This window comes from Scyliorhinus torazame, chromosome 14 (assembly GCF_047496885.1).
Source record: "Scyliorhinus torazame isolate Kashiwa2021f chromosome 14, sScyTor2.1, whole genome shotgun sequence".
NCBI classification, from domain to species: Eukaryota; Metazoa; Chordata; class Chondrichthyes; order Carcharhiniformes; family Scyliorhinidae; genus Scyliorhinus; species Scyliorhinus torazame.
In genome coordinates this window covers 178,748,652-178,767,726 of record NC_092720.1, presented here as the reverse complement: position 1 = coordinate 178,767,726, position 19,075 = coordinate 178,748,652, and the positions used below count along the sequence as shown (strand labels likewise).

General features: G+C 49.3%; 1 protein-coding gene across 1 annotated transcript in view; it reads right to left on the bottom strand.

Annotated features, from left to right (window-relative positions):
• The window catches only part of LOC140389083 (E3 ubiquitin-protein ligase TRIM39-like), a 120,272-nt gene that overhangs the window by 84,342 nt on the left and 16,855 nt on the right, over nucleotides 1–19,075 (bottom strand). Inside the window, exon 3 of the mRNA XM_072473242.1 lies at nucleotides 9,488–9,718. Coding sequence (XP_072329343.1) covers nucleotides 9,488–9,718 — 231 coding nt within the window. The remainder of the gene's footprint in view (nucleotides 1–9,487; nucleotides 9,719–19,075) is intronic.

Sequence of the window (19,075 nt, the reverse complement as noted above, 5' to 3'; positions counted from 1 at the left end):
AACAAGCACCACCACCACCGGGGCTGAGGCGATCGACAAGGATGACCAGACCGCCCGCCCGACTCGTGGCATCGGTGTAACACTAGAATGTTGTGGACTTTAACGAGAATGTTTTTTTTCCTTTTCCCTCTTACGAATACTGTAAATAGTTCAAAACAAAAAAACCCTGTACATAGCCCAGTGTAGGGCACTGTAATGACATGCAAAAGTTTTTTTTTTTCCTCCCAGGACCAGCCTTGTAAACCCCTACCACCATGCGAAGCACCACCCCGCCGGGTTCATTTTTAACAAGGGGTGAATGTGGTAGTATGCATTAGGGGTCATGTGGGACTGTGAAGCCGTGATGTCATTGGCTGACAGATCCCGGGTCCTGGTTGGCTGTTGATCTCTAGCTCCGCCCTGAAGGCGGAGTATAAGAACCAGGAATTCTCCCCGCAGCTACAGTCTGTTGCTGAACTGCGGGGAACGAGTCACGCTTAATAAAGCCTCATCGACTTCACCTCTATTCGTCTCTCGGGAGTCTTTGTGCGCTACAGCCCCGTTGCTGGTGAGGACTTTTAATGAGGCAAGGGAGGGAGGGACCCTGCCCCCGACAATGTCTGAGGCGACGATCTCTTTGATCCTGAAGCGGGATAAGGACCCACTGCAATGTGGGTCGTACAGGCCGATCTCGCTCCTCAACGTGGATGCTAAGTTGCTGGCAAAGGTGCTGGCTACGAGGATCGAGGACTGTGACCCGGGGGTGATTCACGAGGACCAGACGGGATTTGTAAAGGGCAGGCAGCTAAACACCAATGTGCGGCGGCTCCTAAACGTGATAATTATGCCATCGGTGGAGGGAGAGGCGGAGCTAGTGGCGGCTATGGACGCGGAGAAGGCCTTTGACCGAGTAGAGTGAGAGTACCTCTGGGATGTGCTGTGGAGGTTTGGGTTCGGGGGAGGGTTTATTAGCTGGGTTAAGCTCCTATATAGAGCCCCGGTGGTGAGTGTGGTTACGAATCGGCGGAGGTCGGAGGATTTTCGGCTGTATCGAGGGACGAGGCATGGGTGGCCCCTGTCCCCCCTGTTGTTTGCATTAGCAATTGAACCCTTGGCCATGTCATTAAGGGAGTCTAGGAAATGGAGGGGAGTGGTCCGAGGGGGAGAGGAGCATCGAGTGTCGCTTTACGCAGATGACCTGTTGTTGTATGTGGTGGATCCAGTGGAGGGGATGGTGGAGGTCATGCAGACTCTAAGGGAGTTTGGGGATTTTTCGGGCTATAAGCTCAATGTAGGGAAGAGTGAGCTCTTTGTAGTACAGTCAGGAGACCAGGAAAGGGGGATAGACGATCTACCGTAGAGGAGGGCGGAAAGGAGCTTTCGGTACTTGGGGATCCAAATAGCTATGAGTTGGGGGGCCCTACACAAACTTAATTTGACGAGGCTGGTGGAGCAGATGGAGGAGGACTTCAAACGATGGGACATGTTGCCGCTCTCGCTAGCGGGTAGAGTGCAGTCGGTCAAAATGGTGGTCCTCCCGAGGTTTCTTTTTGTGTTCCAGTGCCTTCCAATCGTGATCACCAAGGCCTTTTTTAAGAGGGTAGGCAGGAGCATTATGCGGTTTGTGTGGGCAAATAAGACCCCAAGGGTAAGGAGGGGGTTTCTGGAGCGCAGTAGGGACAGAGGAGGGTTGGCGTTGCCAAATCTGGGTGGCTACTACTGGGCAGCCAATGTGGCGATGATCCGTAAGTGGGTGATGGAGGGAGAGGGGGCAGCATGGAAGACGTTGGAGATGGCGTCCTGCAAAGGAACGAGCCTGGGGGCGCTGGTGACGGCACCGCTGCCGCTCTCGCCGACAAGGTACACCACGAGCCCAGTGGTGGCGGCAACGCTAAAGATCTGGGGGCAGTGGAGACGACGCAGGGGAGCGTTGGGAGCCTCAGTGTGGTCCCCGATCAGAGATAACCATCGGTTTGTCCCAGGGAGGATGGACGGGGGTTTCAGAGCTGGCATCGGGCAGGGATTAGAAGAACGGGGGACCTGTTCATTGATGGGACGTTTGCGTGCCTAGGGGCACTGGAGGAGAAGTTTGGGCTACCCCCGGGAAATGCTTTCAGGTACATGCAAGTGAGGGCGTTTGTGAGGCGACAGGCGAGGGAATTCCCGTTGCTCCCGGCACAGGAGATTCAAGACAGTGTGATTTCGGGTGTAAGGATCGGAGAGGGCAAGGTGTCGGCAATATACCAGGCGATGAAAGAGGGGGAGGCGTTGGTAGAGGAGCTGAAGGGTAAATGGGAGGAGGAGTTGGGGGAGGAGATTGAGGAGGGGCTATGGGCTGATGCCCTAAGTAGGGTTAATTCCTCTTCCTCGTGTGCCAGGCTTAGCCTGATACAATTTAAGGTGGTTCACAGAGCGCATATGACGGGGGCAAGGTTGAGTAGGTTCTTTGGGGTGGAGGACAGATGTGGGAGGTGCTCAGGAAGTCCGGCAAACCATGTCCATATGTTTTGGTCATGCCCGGCACTGGAGGGGTTCTGGAGGGGAGAGGCGGGACCAGTATCTCAGGTGGTGAAAGTCCGGGTCAAGCCAAGCTGGGGGCTAGCAATATTTGGAGTAGTGGACGAACCAGGAGTGCAGAAGGCGAAAGAGGCCGGCATTCTGGCTTTTGCGTCCCTAGTAGCCCGGGGAATGATCTTGCTAATGTGGAAGGAGGCGAAGCCCCCCAGCCTGGAGGCCTGGATAAATGATATGGCTGGGTTCATAAAGTTGGAGAGGATTAAGTTCGCCTTGAGAGGGTCTGCGCAGGGGTTCTACAGGCGGTGGCAACCGTTCCTAGACTATCTCGCGGAGCGTTAGATGAAGGTCGGTCAGCAGCAGCAGCAACCCAGGGGGGTAGGAGGGGCGGGGGGGGGGAGGGAGATCTTTCGTGGGGGGGGGGGGAGGAGGGAGGGAGGGGGAAGGGGGGTTTATTTGGGGGACATTTGAGCCAGAAAATACATGAATGATCCGGAAAACTGACATGTACGGGAGGAATCCAATGTACAAAGCTCTGTATCATATTGATTTGCCATGTTCATGTCTTGCTATGCGAGCTTTCTTTCTTTTTGTTATGGTGGGGGGGAGTTGTTTGTAAGGGTGAAAAATGTTGTTAAAAAATTCTTAATAAATATATTTTTTTAAAAAGTGCAAAGATGTGCAGGTTAGGTGGGGTTACAGGATTATGGGGAGAGGGCAGAGGAGTGGGCCTAGGAGGGTGTTCTCTCACAGGGCCGATGGGCCGAATGGCCTCCTTCTGCATTGTTGAGATTCTATGGAACTGCCTCCTCCTGGATGGGGGGGGCGGGCGGGGGGAGACCGAAACCACACAGTGTTCGGCAGTCGGATGTGGGCGGCTGGAGGCCTTCGAGGCCAGGATACCTGGCCATGGCGGCCGAAATGGGTGCTGGCATGTGGTGCACGGCGGGGGCTCGCACACTGCCGGCAGGTGGGGTTCGGCCGCCCTCCAGGTGGTGAGGGTGCATGTGGTTCTGGGTGTGTGGGACGGGGGTTTGTGCCATGGGCACAGTGCTGCCTACTCCCCCTGGCTGCCATGAGGAGGTCCTGCAGCTTCTTTCAGTACTACTGGCAGGTCCTTTAAAAACATTTTTAACTTTCTTTTTAGTTCGAGTACCCAACCTTTTTTTTTTAAATTAAGGGGCAATTTGGCGTGGCCAATCCACCTAACCTGCATATATTTACGGTGGGGTGAGACCCATGCAGACAGGGGTAGAATGTGCAAACTCCACACGGACAGTGACCCAGGGTCGGGATTGAACCTGGGTCCTCAGTGCCGTGAGACAGCTGTGTTAACCACTGCGCCTCTGTGCTGCCTAAGTGCTGGTTGTTCCTGGCGATGGGGCCCACTCTGCTCATGGACTTTGCCACCTGCGCACAGGCCCGGTGTACAGCGGTGGGTGGCAGCCTCCTTCCCACCCGGGGAACAGGGTGACCCGCCTTCCCTCTATGGCGTCCAGCAGGGTCGGCATCTGCAAACCGGGGTGCCGCTCTCCGTGCTGCCATCTTGGTGGCTGCGTGAGTGCGTGTGGGGAGTGGAGTGCTAATAGCGGCTGCAGCTTGTCAGGCTCTCATGTGGCAGTCCCGACCCTGTCACATCAGACACCGTTTTTAATTGGAATCGATCGTATTTGACGTGGTGCCGGTGCTAGCCCATTAACGGATCATGAATTGCTCCAGGACTGGCTCCAATTTAGTTGTCGTAGAAGTCCACCGATTCAGGCGTGTCACTGTGGCGCAATGGTTAGCACTGAAGCCTCACTGCGCCGTGGACCCGGGTTCAATCCCAGCCCCGGGTCACTGCCCGTGTGCAGTTTGCACATTCCCCCCGTGTTTGCGTGGGTTTCACCCCCACAACCCAAAGATGTGCAGGAGAGGTGGATTGGCCACGCTAAATTGCCCCTTAATTGGGAAAAAAACATCTAAAAAGAAGTCCACTGATTCAGTCCCGGCGTGAACACTTAGGGCGCGATCTTCCGGCCTCGTTACGCTCTCCCTCAAGCGAAATGAAGCCGGTGAATAGCAGGAGAGGCCAAAAATTAGAACCGCGCCAGGCGCCAAACAGCTTGCGATGCAACTGGCCCGCTCCCGTAGGCCGGGGGCGCAGGGTTTGCCACTCCAGCACCCGTTGGGGCGGTGGTGGACCCTCAGCTAGTGGTGGGGGAACCCTCTGCAGGGTTGGACCATAGGAGGGTGGGGGGGGAGTTGCTGGGGGGGGGGTTAACTGCTCATGGCACCACCATGCCAACCCATGGGTCGTTTCCCGTTTCAAGAGCAACCCTTATCCCTGCCCATCTGCCCCAATGACCACTCATAACCCCCACCGATTGCCTAGGCCTCTGGCTGTGCGGCTGAAGGCTACTGCAAATAGAGAATTGGCAATCGTGGTTAAATGAGCACTTCATACAACCCAAGTGGATTGTTGTGGATGGGTGGGCCATGTAGCATGTGTGAGTCATTGCCTAACATCCCAAACACACCTTGATGCCTGGACACTGTGCTTGAACACTGGGAGACGCAACACTACACATGCAGCAGCCAACACCCGAACACCCAGGGGATAGGACACAGCTCCGGGACAGGTCCACGCTCGGAGGATGGGAAGGGGAGATACCTGGAGAGATGGGCCAAGGCATTGCAGAGGAAATTGACAGAGGCAGCAAAATGGTTATGCACTAGAGTGTTTAATGTATTTTACAATTTTTGTTTTATTCGTTCATGGGATGTGGGCATCGCAGGCTGTGCCAACATTTATTTCCCATTCCTAATTGCCCTTCAAGGGGCAGTTAAGAGTCAAACACATTGGGTCTGGAGTCACATGTAGGCCAGACCAGGTAAGGATGGCAGATTTCCTTCTCTAAAGGACATTAGTGAACCAGATGTTTTTTTTTAATGACAAATCGACAATGGTTTCATGGTCATCATTAGACTTTTAATTCCAGATTTTTATTGAATTCAAATTTCACCATCTGCAGTGGCAGGGTTTGAACCTGGGTCCCTGGAGCGTTACTCTGGGTCTCTGGTTAAGTAGTCCAGTGACAACCCCACTACATCACCACCTCCCCAAATTCCGCACTCTCCATAATGGTTCCACACCCCTCCCCACCCCCTACCTACTGTGGTGATCTGCACATATGCATATCTGTATATAACTGTATATAATTGCACCAATGTAGATATTGTCTATAACAGTACCAATGTATATAGCTGATGATCAATCATCGGAATGACAGTTATGACCTCCTGCCAGTAGGTGGAACCAGACACATATGGAACCAGACACACATATATATATCAGGGGACGGACGAGACCGGGCACTTGGTAGCAGGATGGACCACAAGACAGTCGCATCTGATCTTAGTTTTACAGTAACTTAGATATAATTGTCTGTTCATAGGTCTGTTGGTTATCTCCCCACATGTTAAGAATAAATATTTGTTACAACCATACATTCATGTTGTATGCATGATCAGGGAAGCCATAGAACACAACACCTACCACCTACTACGTCTAGGTGTTTCCCCAGGATGCACATCAGAGTTGGAAGCAGCAAGCTGCTTACCTCATCCCATGGCCTTCGATGCCCCTGGTGGGCATCCTCTCGGGGCTCAGGGGCCAGAGGGCCTGACGCACTTGTCGAAGGCACAGCCGTGCTGCCCTGTCCCATGTGCTAACTTTGAGACACGACCTCATCACAAGGCTGGAACTCAGGGGGAGCTGGGGGCCTCCATCGCTACTCCATGGGACGGGTCCTGGGGTGAACCTTGGTAGCTGGTTCGAGCCCCGGCTGCCCTGCATCATGAAATGAAATGAAAATCGCTTATTGTCACAAGTAAGCTTCAAATGAAGTTACTGTGAAAAGCCCCTAGTCGCCACATTCCGGCGCCTGTTCGGGGAGGCTGTTACGGGAATCGAACCGTGCTGCTGGCCTGCCTTGGTCTGCTTTAAAAGCCAGCGATTTAGCCCTGTGCTAAACAGCCCCTGTCTAAGGAACATCATCTGGCTGTGCCAGCCCTGGCGGTTCCACATGGTAGGCACCAACCTGTTGGCACCCTCGGCGATGTTCCTTAGTGACTGGGCTAGGCTTTGCAGCGCCTTGGCCATGCCCAGCTGAGAGCGGGTCATGTCCCGCAGAACCTCATCAAGGTCAACCTGGTACTGGGTCACATCCCTCAGCGAGGAGGACATTCTGCCAAGACCCGTCACTAACTGCGCAATGTCTTGGGCACCTTCACTCATGGTGCCGATGTTGTGCACCAGGCTACCCACTGCGGGCGCCACCCTGGCCGAGTTGGCCTCGGTGTCACACATTGCCGGTGACATTTCCTGCACCAATAGCCCCTGGGACTCCTCCAAACGCCTAGGAACCTGCTGGAGTGATGCTGACATCTCCCTCTGAATGTCCTGGCAGCTCCCAAACATCTCCATCAGCTCTGGGTAACCCTGTACCACAGGCTCAGCATCAGGCGGGGATCCAGCTGGGTCCTGGGATCCAGTAGACCACCGACTGTTGTCTCGACTGGGGGTTCCTGCCTCCACCTGATATGCATCATCAGCAGTGTGCCCAGAAGCCTGACCTCTAACATGTCCCGCCGAGGTGCGTGTATCTGCGCTGGTGGAGGGTGGGGATGACAGCTGTGCCTTGACTATAACAGTTGCATCCTCGGAACTCCCCTCTGAGGTGGTCTCCTGGGACGCAGGAGGGGGGGGCCACCCGGGACGGGCCGTCGCCGTCGGCTGGAGGACGTGCAAGAGAATGGTCATGTGGTCAGTGGGAGGGATGGGTCAGTCAGTGAGGCAATAACAACTCACGTTTGACAGGTCCCCCCATGGAGCCTGGTGGTTCCTCACCTCTGCGGCGTCCGCCGGCCTCCGCTTGGGTGACCGCCCTGTCCTCGGTCACACCAGTCACCTCCAGTGCACGGTGCTCAAAGGAGGTAAGGATTCTTAAGACCGGCACCCCTCCAGCAGTCTGGGCCGTCTCCCAACAATTATGGTAGAGTTTTTCCTGGGGAGACACAGAGAGGGCATTGTTAGCCACACGCGTGGTTCACAGTAGTGGGCAGGGTGTGTGTGTGTGAAGGGACGGTTGGGTGGGCGTTGTTGAAGGGGGTGGAGGGGGGCTGGGGGCTGCATGGGGAGTTGGGGGGTGGATGCTTCCTTGGGAGGGGAGGGGGGGTGCGTTTGTGTCTACTCACCCGTGCTGCCCGGTGTAGGTCGGTGACCTTTTCCCTGCACTGGAGGCCAGTCCTCCTTGTCAGGTTCCCCGAGCTCACAGCTACATCCACCTCATCCCAGGCAGCACTGGCTGTCCTATGGCTGACTCTCCGGGACCCTCGGGGGAACAGGACATCCCTCCTGGCCCCCACCGCGTCGAGGATTCTGCCCAGATCGGTGTTCCCGAATCTTGGGCTGGTCTCCTGGGTGCCATTGTTGTGAGCTGGCTGGGATTGGCTGAGCAAGTGCAGCTTAAGTGCTGCTCGACTTTGTGAGCGGGGGGCTGGCGAGCGGGGTCCCAGTGAATCACCTGGTGAGTCTTCATTTACGGCAAGAAACCCGTGAGGCCTTGTGAAGTGGACCAAGTAACGTTGAACTGAGTTGCTGGCCTCCCTGGGCCAAGCGACGGAAGCTCGCTACCACATTTAGAAATATTTCTGCAGAATCGCGCCGTTGGTTTCTGAAACGGAGAATCCGTCCCGAGAGTTTTACAGAAAGAGGTCCTTTGACCGATTTTTTGGCACAAGCCACTGAGCACCTATCCATTTTAATCCCATTTTACAGCACATCGTCCATAGCCTTGCATGCTGTGGGAAATATGCCACCGCTTACAGAGTGCGGGGGGGGGGGGGGGGAAATAAAAATACTTCTTTCTGTTAATGGGCAGGTGGTGAGCGGAGAAATTAGTGCTGTTTAAATTAAACCCCGCCCCATCCATAACAGTCACTCTGTCCCCCTTCTCGCTTGTCGTGTCTCTCCATCCCTGTAGATCCTCACCCTAGTGGATGTACAGTTCTCTGACTGTGGCCGCTCACTTCTTCACCCACAAGGCCGTACCTAACGCTTCACTTTTACCATCGGCAACACAGGACTGCAATCCATTCGTGGCCAGCACTCGTTGCCCAACCCCAATTGCGCGGAGGTCAAGTGTGTGGCCAGGTCGGTTCAGAGGGCAGGGTTAAATTGGCACGGGATGATTCATAGAATCATAGAACTTACAGTGCAGAAGGAGGTCATTCAGCCCATCGAGTCTGCACCGGCCCTTGGAAAGAGCAGCCCACTTAAGCCCACACCTCCACCCTATCCCCATAACCCAGCAACCCCACCTAACCTAAGGACAATTTAGCATGGCCAATCCACCGAACCCTGCACATCTTTGGACTGTGGGAGGAAATTGGAGCACCCGGAGGAAACCCACGCACACACGGGGAGGACGTGCAGACTCCGCACAGACAGTGACCCAAGCCGGTTGACTCACTGGAAATGGGAAGGGCTGTGGTATTGTCACTGGTCTGGTAATCCAGAGACCCAGGGTGATGTTCTGGGGACCCGAGTTCGAGTCTTGCCCACGGCAGATGGTGAATTTTGAATTCCAATAAAAATCTACAACTAAAAGCACAATGATGATCATGAAACAATTGTCCTGGAAAACCATCTGGTTCATGAATTGATGTCTCCTCGGGGGAGGAAATCTGCCGACTCTTACCCTGGTCTGGCCTACCTGCGACCTCTGACCCACAGCAATATGGTTGAGTCCGTTAACTACCACTTTTTGAAAAGTCGTACTGAGTCACTCAGTTCAAGGGCAATTAGGGTGGGGCAACAAATGATGGCCCAGCTGGTGACGTCCCACATCCCATAAATAACTGGGAAGAAACCTAGCTTGCCCCTTTAAACAGATAGATTCTTGATATTAAGAAGAGTTATTATTGGAAATAATGCGGCTGATGCTCTTACCTTAAGTAAGGGAATATCATCCTTTGACAGTGTGTTTTTAATATCTGCTATTAAGTGCTCAATGGTGACAGGGTTGCCTCCTGTTTCAGAACTGCCGTCTTCCAGCTGTTGGAGAAAAATCTCTTCTTGCGCTTCGACCTGTTGTATGATGGCACTTTCCTCCCTGTCCAGATACTTCTTCAAAGCCTCGAAAGCATTCTCGATCTTGTCCCGCACCTTATCGCCTTGGTTCTGGCGAAAGAAAGACAGGTTCAGAAATGACGCAGAGAGCAGCCGGAGTGGATTGCCTCCCAGATCTATACTTTCTGTCGCCATGTTAGAGAGGGAAAAAACTGACAAGGAATTACGCACCAAATTATGCACTTTCAATAGGACCCGAGTTTTACCTTTTTTAAATGGCCATAAACCTGAAGAATATACAGTCAATCACTGGCAGGAATTTTGGCAGGGTGATTCGCTAAAAGGCAACGGAATCCCTCCCCAACACAAGACAAGGTACTTCTAAAAGTATCCAGAACTAATTACCATCCCCGGTAAGGAACATAAAGGCCATCACATCAATAGATTCTCTGTGTAATGCCCAGACGGAATGGTGGATTTTTCCCAGATGGAATATACAAAGAATGGGTTAAAAACCAGCTGAAAAGCTGCACCAGTCTGTGTGTGTTCTGTGAGAAGGAGTGCTGGCAGTTTTGATAAAGAAAGCAGCAAGCAGACATGCAGCGCCCTTGCAAATGTACCATATTTACATGTGTATCTCTCCCTCTCTCTCTGACTATGGAAGTGAGCACCAGTCAGCAAAAGGAGCGCAGCTGAAAAGAGAACCAGGAAACGTCGGTCAAACTACAGAACACTGGAATAAAAAAAGTAACTATTCGCCTGCTGAAGTCAAATCTACTGGAACATCGAATCGCAAAAGTCACATACTTCGCCATCTACTTCTTACGAGATAAGGATGTTCTGTATATCCTTTTTCTATTTACTTACTTCGGACTCAATTCTCACTTCTAGCATGTGTGAATGCATCTGCAGGTATTTTCCCATTTTCCCCCTTTCTATTTTAGCAGTTAATAAACTCATTCCATCTTTAACACCAGAAAGCCTGGTTACATAAGACCATAAGAAATAGGAACTGGAGTCGCCCGTTCAACCCCTTGAGCCTGCTCTGCTATTCAATAGGATCATGACTGATCTGACATTCCTCTCGTTCCTTCCCTTTCCCCGTCAGCCTTGATTCTCTTCCTGATTAAGAATCAATCTATCTCAGCCTTAAATACACACAAGGACTCTGCCCCACAGCTCTCTGTGTCAAGGAGTTGCAAAGACTCACAACCCTCTGAGAGAAGACATTTCTCCTCACCTCAGTCATGAATTGGCACCTCTTTATTCTGAGATGATGCCATCTGGTCCTAGGTTCTCCGGAGGGGAAACATCCTCTCAGTATTTACCCTGTCAAGCCCCTTAAGAATCCTATATGTTCAATGAGATCACCTCTCATTCTTATAAATTCTAATGTGTAGAGTCCCAACCTGTTTAACATTTGCTCAGAGGACAATCCCTCCACACCGGGGATAATCCCAGTGAACCTTCCCTGAACCATCTCCAATGAAATAACATATTTTCTTAAATAATTGGCTCAAAACTGCTCTCAACACTCCAGATGTGGCCTCACCAGTACCTTGTACATTTGCAGCAAGACTTCCCAACTCTTATAGACTCCAACCCCCTTAAAAACATTCCTTTCTGATTACCTGCTGCACCTGTGTGCTCGCTTTCTGTGTTTTGTGCGCAAGTACCCACAAGTCCTTTTGTGTTGCAGCTTTCTGTAGTTTTTCTCCTTTTAAACAACACTCTGTTCTTTTGATCTCCCTTCCAAAATTAAAACTTCACATTTTCCCACATTTTACTCCATTGGCCAACATTTTGTCCACTCAACCCATTAATATCTCTTTGCAAACTGTTTGTGCCCCTCTCGCAACTTGCCTTTCCGCTTATTTTTGTGTCGTCTGCAAATTTGGCTGCAGTTAATTCGCTTCCTTCCTCCAAGACATGAATATAAATTGTCAATGTTTGCGGACCCAGGTCTGAGGTGAGGAATCCTACGGCGAGGGGGGGCACAAGTCAGGAGTGTGATGAAATACTCTCCACTTGCCTTGATGAGTGCAGCTCCAACAACACTCAAGAACCTCGATGTGATGATATGCATAAAGCAAGTTTTGTACATAATGTTATGCACAACCTCTGACCACCAGGTGGCAGTGTAAACCAACCACGTGACCCTGTGGTCTGGGGGTTGAATCATAGAATCATAGAATTTACAGTGCAGAAGGAGGCCATTCGGCCCATCGAGTCTGCACCGGCTCTTTGAAAGATCACCCTACCCAAGCCCACACCTTCACCCTATCCCCATAACCCAGTAACCCCACACAACACGAAGGACAATTTTAGACACTAAGGGCAATTTAGCATGGCCAATCCACCTAACCTGCACATCTTTGGACTGTGGGAGGAAACCGGAGCACCCGGAGGAAACCCACGCACACACGGGGAGAATGTGCAGACTCCGCAAAGACAGTGACCCAAGCTGGGAATCGAACCTGGGACCCTGGAGCTGTGAAGCAATTGTGCTAACCACCATGCTACCATGCAGTAGGTTGTGCTGGAGGATAGATTTTGCAGACGTTCCACAATAGTTAATTTGTGTTAGTAGTTTATTATTTTGTTTCTCCTAGTTATCCTATCACGCCAACAATAAATTATTTAAGCTAAATGTTCTGTAGTTCATCATTCACTTTGGCCAGTCTACAGAACATGACACTCGACACCAACCAGGACAAAACAGCCCACTTCATTGGCACAGGATCCACAAAAATTCAATCCTTCCACCACCGAAGGACAGTGGCAGCCACGTGTACAAGATGTACGACAGGAACTCATCAAGGTTCCTTAGGCAGCACCTTCCAAACTCACAATCACTACCATCTAGAAGGACAAGAGCAACAGATACTTGGGAACATCGGTACCTGGAAGTCCCCCGCCCCCAAGTCACTCGCCACTTTAATTTGGAAATAGACCAGTGATCATCCCCTCCCTGGGTGTACTTATACCTCAGGGACTGCAACGGTTCAAGAAAGCACTTCACCATCACCTCCTCTTGGGCAATTAGGGATGGGCAATGAGTGCTGGTCTAGTCAGTGACCCCCACATCCTATAAATGAATAAAAACACGTACACACAGATCACAGAGAATCTTCCTATCAATGACACAGACAGATACACAAATGCATACAGGTATACCACATGTGCACACGCACATAGATCATGCGCACACACACTCACACAGACACCCCCCACACACGGACATACACATGTGCCCCACACACATGCAACCACACCAGGCACACACAGACACCGTACACATATCCCCCACCCACAAACATGCATAGACACACCACACACAGACACACACTGGGGATCATCCTAATGAACCATCTCTGAACTGGGAGGCAGTGGCATAGTGGTAGTGGTATTGTCACTGGAATAGTCATCCAGAGACCCAGGATAATGCTCTGGGGACATGGGTTTGAATCGCACAAGGGCAGATAGTTGAATTTGAATTCAATAAAAATCTGGAATTAAAAGTCTAATGACGACCATGAAACCATTGTCGATTGTTGCTAAAACTCATCTGTTTCACTAATGTTCCTTAGGGAAGGAAATCTGCCGTCCTCACCTGGTCTGGCCTACATGTGACTCCAGACCCACAGCAATGTGGTTGACTCTAAATACTCTCAGGGTTGGGCAAAAAATGTTGCCCTGGCCAGTGACACCCAGATCCCGTGAACGAATAAAGAAAAAACATACATACACACACCACACCACACACAATACAGACACACCCTACACACAGATACACACAAATACTACACACGCACACACACACATACACATAGAGCATTGATATGGGCCAGGGTTTAGAGAACACCAAAGTGTATCATAGAGTTCACCTGACCCAGAACTTTTAATAGATTTTGGTTATGGGGAGCACAAGGGCCCACTCTACAGGTGTGATGCAACAGAAATCTAAAGTATTTTAAAAACAAAACAATGTGGGCACGGCGGTGGTGCAGTGGGTTAGCCCTGCTGCCTCACGGCGCCGAGGTTCATGGTTCGATCCCGGCTCTGGATCACTGTCCGTGTGGAGTTTGCACATTCTCCCCGTGTTTGCGTGGCTTTCACCACCACAACCCAAAGATGTGCAGACTAGGTGGATTGGCCATGCTAAATTGCCCCTTAATTGGAAAAAATGAATTGGGTGCTCTAAATTTATATTTAAAAAAAAAACAATGATTATTCTATGAATCCAATGAACATTTTATAAACACACAGTAAACTTCTTAGCAACTATCAACTCAAATACTCCTCCCAAAGAATGCAGTACTCTATAAGTAACCCTTAATCTTTCCTAGCAACATCCATAGGACAAATATCCTCTTTAACAAAGACAGCAGGTTTAAAATCTCGACTGACAGCAGTTATCACTTTTAAATCAGCAAGTGATCTGAAGACATTCTTTTTCATGAAGAGAAAGATCAAAATTACACCTTGTTTAGCTGGATGCAGCTCCAACTCTGAAAACGAAACTAAAACACAGACACACACCAGCTTTTTGCTCAAAGCGAAAGTAAAAATCCACAGACCAAAACCCGGCATCACCCACACTCTGACATCACTGCAGCTATTTGATAAACACCCATTTTTTAAAGATACTCTCACATGAAAGCATGCACACACACACACACTCAGAAACAGACATACGATACACATACATGCACACATGCCCACACACATGCAACCACACCAGACATACCCATACACACACATACACAACACACACATCCCCCACCCACACACACAAACACACCACATGCACCCCCCCACACACACACCCTGCACACGTACATATACACACCACACGCACACTCACACAGACACACACTCCACAGACACACACACCACACGCAGACATACACACACACACGTGGCCACACACATGCAGCCACACCAGACACACACATACACCACATACATCCCCCACTCACACACACAAACAACCACAAAAAGAAACGCCACACACAACACACCACACACCACACACACACACGCCAACACAGACACTCCACACACACCGGGGATAATCCTTGTGAACTTTCTCAGAATCGTGAGGCAGTAGCATAGTGGTATTGTCACTGGAATAGTCATCCAGAGACCCAGGATAATGCTCTGGGGACATGGGTTTGAATCGCACAAGGGCAGATAGTTAAATTTGAATTCAATAAAAATCTGGAATTAAAAGTCTAATGACGACCATGAAACCATTGTCGATTGTTGCTAAAACTCATCTTGTTCACCAATGTCCTTTAGGGAAGGAAATCTGCCGTCCTCACCTGGTCTGGCCTAATTTGACTCCAGACCCACAGCAATGTGGTTAACTCTAAATACCCTCAGGGATAGGCAACAAATGCTGCCCTGGTCAGTGACGCCAGATCCCGTGAACAAATAAAGAAAAAACACACTACACACACACACACCATACAGACACACGCTAAATTTCAGTGACGTTGCGGGGTGGGTGGATCAACATGGGTCACATCACTATCCTGGTCTACTTTGAAACAATGGGTAAGGGAACCTTTACACCCACCCGAAAGGCCGGCGTCTGGTCTAACCTGGGCCGCTGACAGTGCTGCGCTGGGCATCAGCCTGGACCCTGGGTTCTTGTCTCTGAAGAGGGATTTGAACCCATGACTTTGACCCCTCGTTGCTGCTGGTAGAACAAGATTTGTGTAGTAACTTGTATCAGAGTATGTTTCGGAAAGCAAAACAGATTGTAACTTTCTGAAAATTGCTTCGTGCCTGTAAACAATTATGGGACCATCTGCAAGGGAGGGAGAGAAAGAGAGAAATTACCATGGCCAAGACTTGGAAATAGCTCTGGGAGCAAACCTTCAGTCTCCTGGTATTGTGTGCAAATGTTGGTTTCTGCTGATGGCTGAAAAACATGACCGACTGTCCTCAACTCTGGAGATGAGGTGCATCTGCTCCTGTAGACTCAGAGTTGACTAACTTGTGATCAAAGGTCTGTTAGAAATGGTGAACAGTATCAATGACACAGAAATATATGAGAGGGTGAGAGCAAGGACAGGTGAGAGAGAAACAAGAGAGGGCAAGAGAAGGTGAGAGCAAGAGAGAGAAGCAATAGAGCAGTGGGAGAGGGTGTGAAAGAGGGAGAGAGGGGAAGAAAGACAGAGGGAGAGAGAGAGAGAGCGTGAGTGAGAGAGGGTGAGAGATGGCAAGAGAGAGTGAGGGTAAGAGAAAGGAAAGGAAGAGGCAGAGATAGGGGGCATGAACATGCTAGAGAGAGAGGGTGAAGGAGAGAGAAAGAGGGGGAGAGAGGGCGAAAGAGCGAGAGAGAGGGGGTGCGAGAGTGGGCAACAGCAGATGGTAATGCCATTTCCTATCAAGACAAAATGGGACAATTCTCAATTGTTAGAGACGGTCATTACCTGTCACGTGTGTAGCGTGGGGACATGTTACCTGCTACTTATCAGCCCAAGCTAACGGTAACCATGAAACTATTCTCAATTGTTATTAAAAAAAAATCTGGTCACTAATATCCCTCTCGGGAAGCAAACTTGCCTTCCTTAGCGTTGTAAGGGTCTTTCTGATACATTCCCTTATTTCCTCTTTCTTTTATTTTGCCATTATCATTTTTGATCCATGGGTGATCAATGGGCATGCATCTTTAATTCAAGCAGCAGATGAAATGAAAAATTCAGAAGTTACAGAAGAGACACTCTGCTAGTCTCTGATAGTTTGAACAGGAGCTTCAGACTTTTCGACAGCAGAGAGAGAGAGAGAGAGAGTGATGGGGTGGGACTCGGTTTGATTGATTGGCTGGTGGCTAATAAATTGGCCAAAAGGCCATAGACTGCCCGGTAACAGGTGGTTATTGGATCCTATCCCAGTGGGATGGTTCCCAGGGACCTGAGGGGGCAGTTGAATCTGAGACATAGAAAGACAAGGACCTGCTTGCTCTCCCTCTCCAGAAAGGTTATGAGTGCTATATTCCTTTAGCTGCAGAGAACCCGAATTAATGAATCTACAGGAAAGCCATTACAGGCTGCAAACAAGGACAAGAACATGCTCTCTCTCTCTCTCCAGAAAGGCTGTGGGTGCTGCATTTCTGAAACTACAGAGACCTGAATGAATCTACAGTAAGACGTTGAACTAAAAGCAAAGTACGAAGACGAGTAAGGTGCTGAAAGCCACCATCTGAAACAAAGACTCTTTTTTCCTTTTATTAATGTTTTTTTAACCCCTTATCCCCCTCTGTGTTTGTCTGTCTTGTGCGTATGTATATGTGTGTAGATGGTGGGGCAAGTTAGGAATTAGATAATAGTTAACCAGTTGTATTTGCTGCAGATTTAATTACAGTTCTTGTTATTAATGAACAGTAATTGTGATACAGTTACAAAGCTGGTGACTGTAATTATTGGTCAGCCAAGGGCCAAAGGCTTTGGGTATTTTTCCAAAAATTATTGGTTAATTCCATTGTGTTGCAACTCCGGGTCCAGTGGGGCTGGAATTGACCACGCACGAGCCCAAGTAACATAACTTGGGGGCTCAGTTCCGGAATCTTTACAACGGTAGATAGCGAAGTTTGGGTTACAGTATAAATTTTACAAAAAAGAGACACCAGGTTTGTAGTGATATAACAGGATGGTTCTGGAAGCTTCTAATATTCCTCTTCAGGAGGACGACTTGTCTCTGGTTTATTTAAAACAACTTCGAAAAGGCAAGCCAGTCGAATTGGCTGGGGAATTAAAAATCGAGGTACCAGCTAAAGCTAGGAAGGTGGAGATAAGTGAAGTGATTGCTCAACGTTTAAATTTCAAAGCATTTCAAGGAACACAGGAGAGTCCACGAAGTAGTGTGGTGTCAAGGACATTTTCTGTTGGGGAAATTGAGCTGGAGAGAATTCAGTTGCAGTTCGAGCATGAAAGGGAGGTGCAGCAAAGAGAAATGGAGATGGAACTGAGGAGGTTGGAATTAGAGAGAGAGGAAAAAGCAAAAGAGAGAGAGAGTTCCGGATTAAGGTACTGGAAATTAGCGGGGAGCTGCCAGGAATTAGAGGGAAGCTTAATCATAGAACAGAACCCAGAGGTGATATGTTTAAATTTATGCAGGCCCTCCTAAAATTCAAAGAGGAGGATGCAGAAACGTTTTTCAGGGCTTTGGAGAAAATAACAATCCAAATGGAGTGGCCAAGAGAAAAGTGGACATTACCCATACAGAGTAAATTGATGAGGTTGGCACAGAGAGTTCATGTTTCCCTGTCACAGCTGGCATATAAGAATTATGACGCGGTTAAAAAAGGCTATTCTGGGTGCATATGAATTGGTTCCCAAAGCACATAGGCAAAAGTATTGGAATTTAAGGAGACAGTCGTGACAGATGTATGCTGAATTCAAAAGGGTTATGCAGAACAACTTTGCTAGATGCGTATGAACATTGGGATGTGCAACTTCCTATGAGGCTCTAATAGAGGTCCTTCTCTTAGAGGAATTTAAGAATGTCCTACCTAATAAGAACCCATGTTGAAGACCATGGGTGAAGACTGCTATATAAGCAACGATCATGCCTAACGATTATGAGGTACTCCATAAATTTAAACCTTTGTTCTGTCAGCCTCATAATTTTGAAAAGAATAGGAATTAAATCTGCAGCAAATACAACTGGTTAACCACTATCTAATTCCTTACTTACCCCCACCCTTTACACACAAATACGCACATACACGAGACAGACAAACACAGAAGGGAAGTAAGGGGTAAAAAAAAACATAAATGAAAGGGAGAGTGAAAATAAGGTAAGTAGCCAAGGTAAAGAATAGATAGCTGGGAATGCGCTGAGATCTTCTCCTCAGACCAGGAAGGAAAATACGGAGGGTGAAGGTGAGAGTCGAAAACTTAGGTGTTACCATTGTAATAAGGTAGGGCGCATTTTCATTCAGCATGTTGGAAGTTGCAAGGAAAGCCCATGGGACGTGTAAGAGTTCATAAGGAGGATTCTGAAAAGGGGACAAAAGTGTAAAATTCTTCAGGGCAAACAGTAGCTTTACCTGGACTTAGTACACCTGAGGTAAACACTGTTTTGGGAGCAGGTGGGAGCAGATAGGTAAATGAGAAAAATGCCGGGTTTGTGTCTAAGGAGAAGATCATCCCCATTTCCTCAAATGATGTAGTCAAACCGATAACTATCTGAAGGGACACAGGGTCTAATCAAACTCGTTTATTGGAGAAGAATTTGATTTTCCCTCCAGAGAGCTCAATGAAAGCTAAGGTATTGGTGAATGGCATAAGTGGAGCTACACCCATGATTGCAGAGAGCCCAAGGGTAGTATTGCAGATAGCACATGATTTACCAACGGTAAGGCATGTGGGAATTAGGAAACCCATTAAGCATTAAATGATTCAAAAGAAAAAATGTTGAAAGAGGTTAATCATATATCAAGTAGAAATGGTT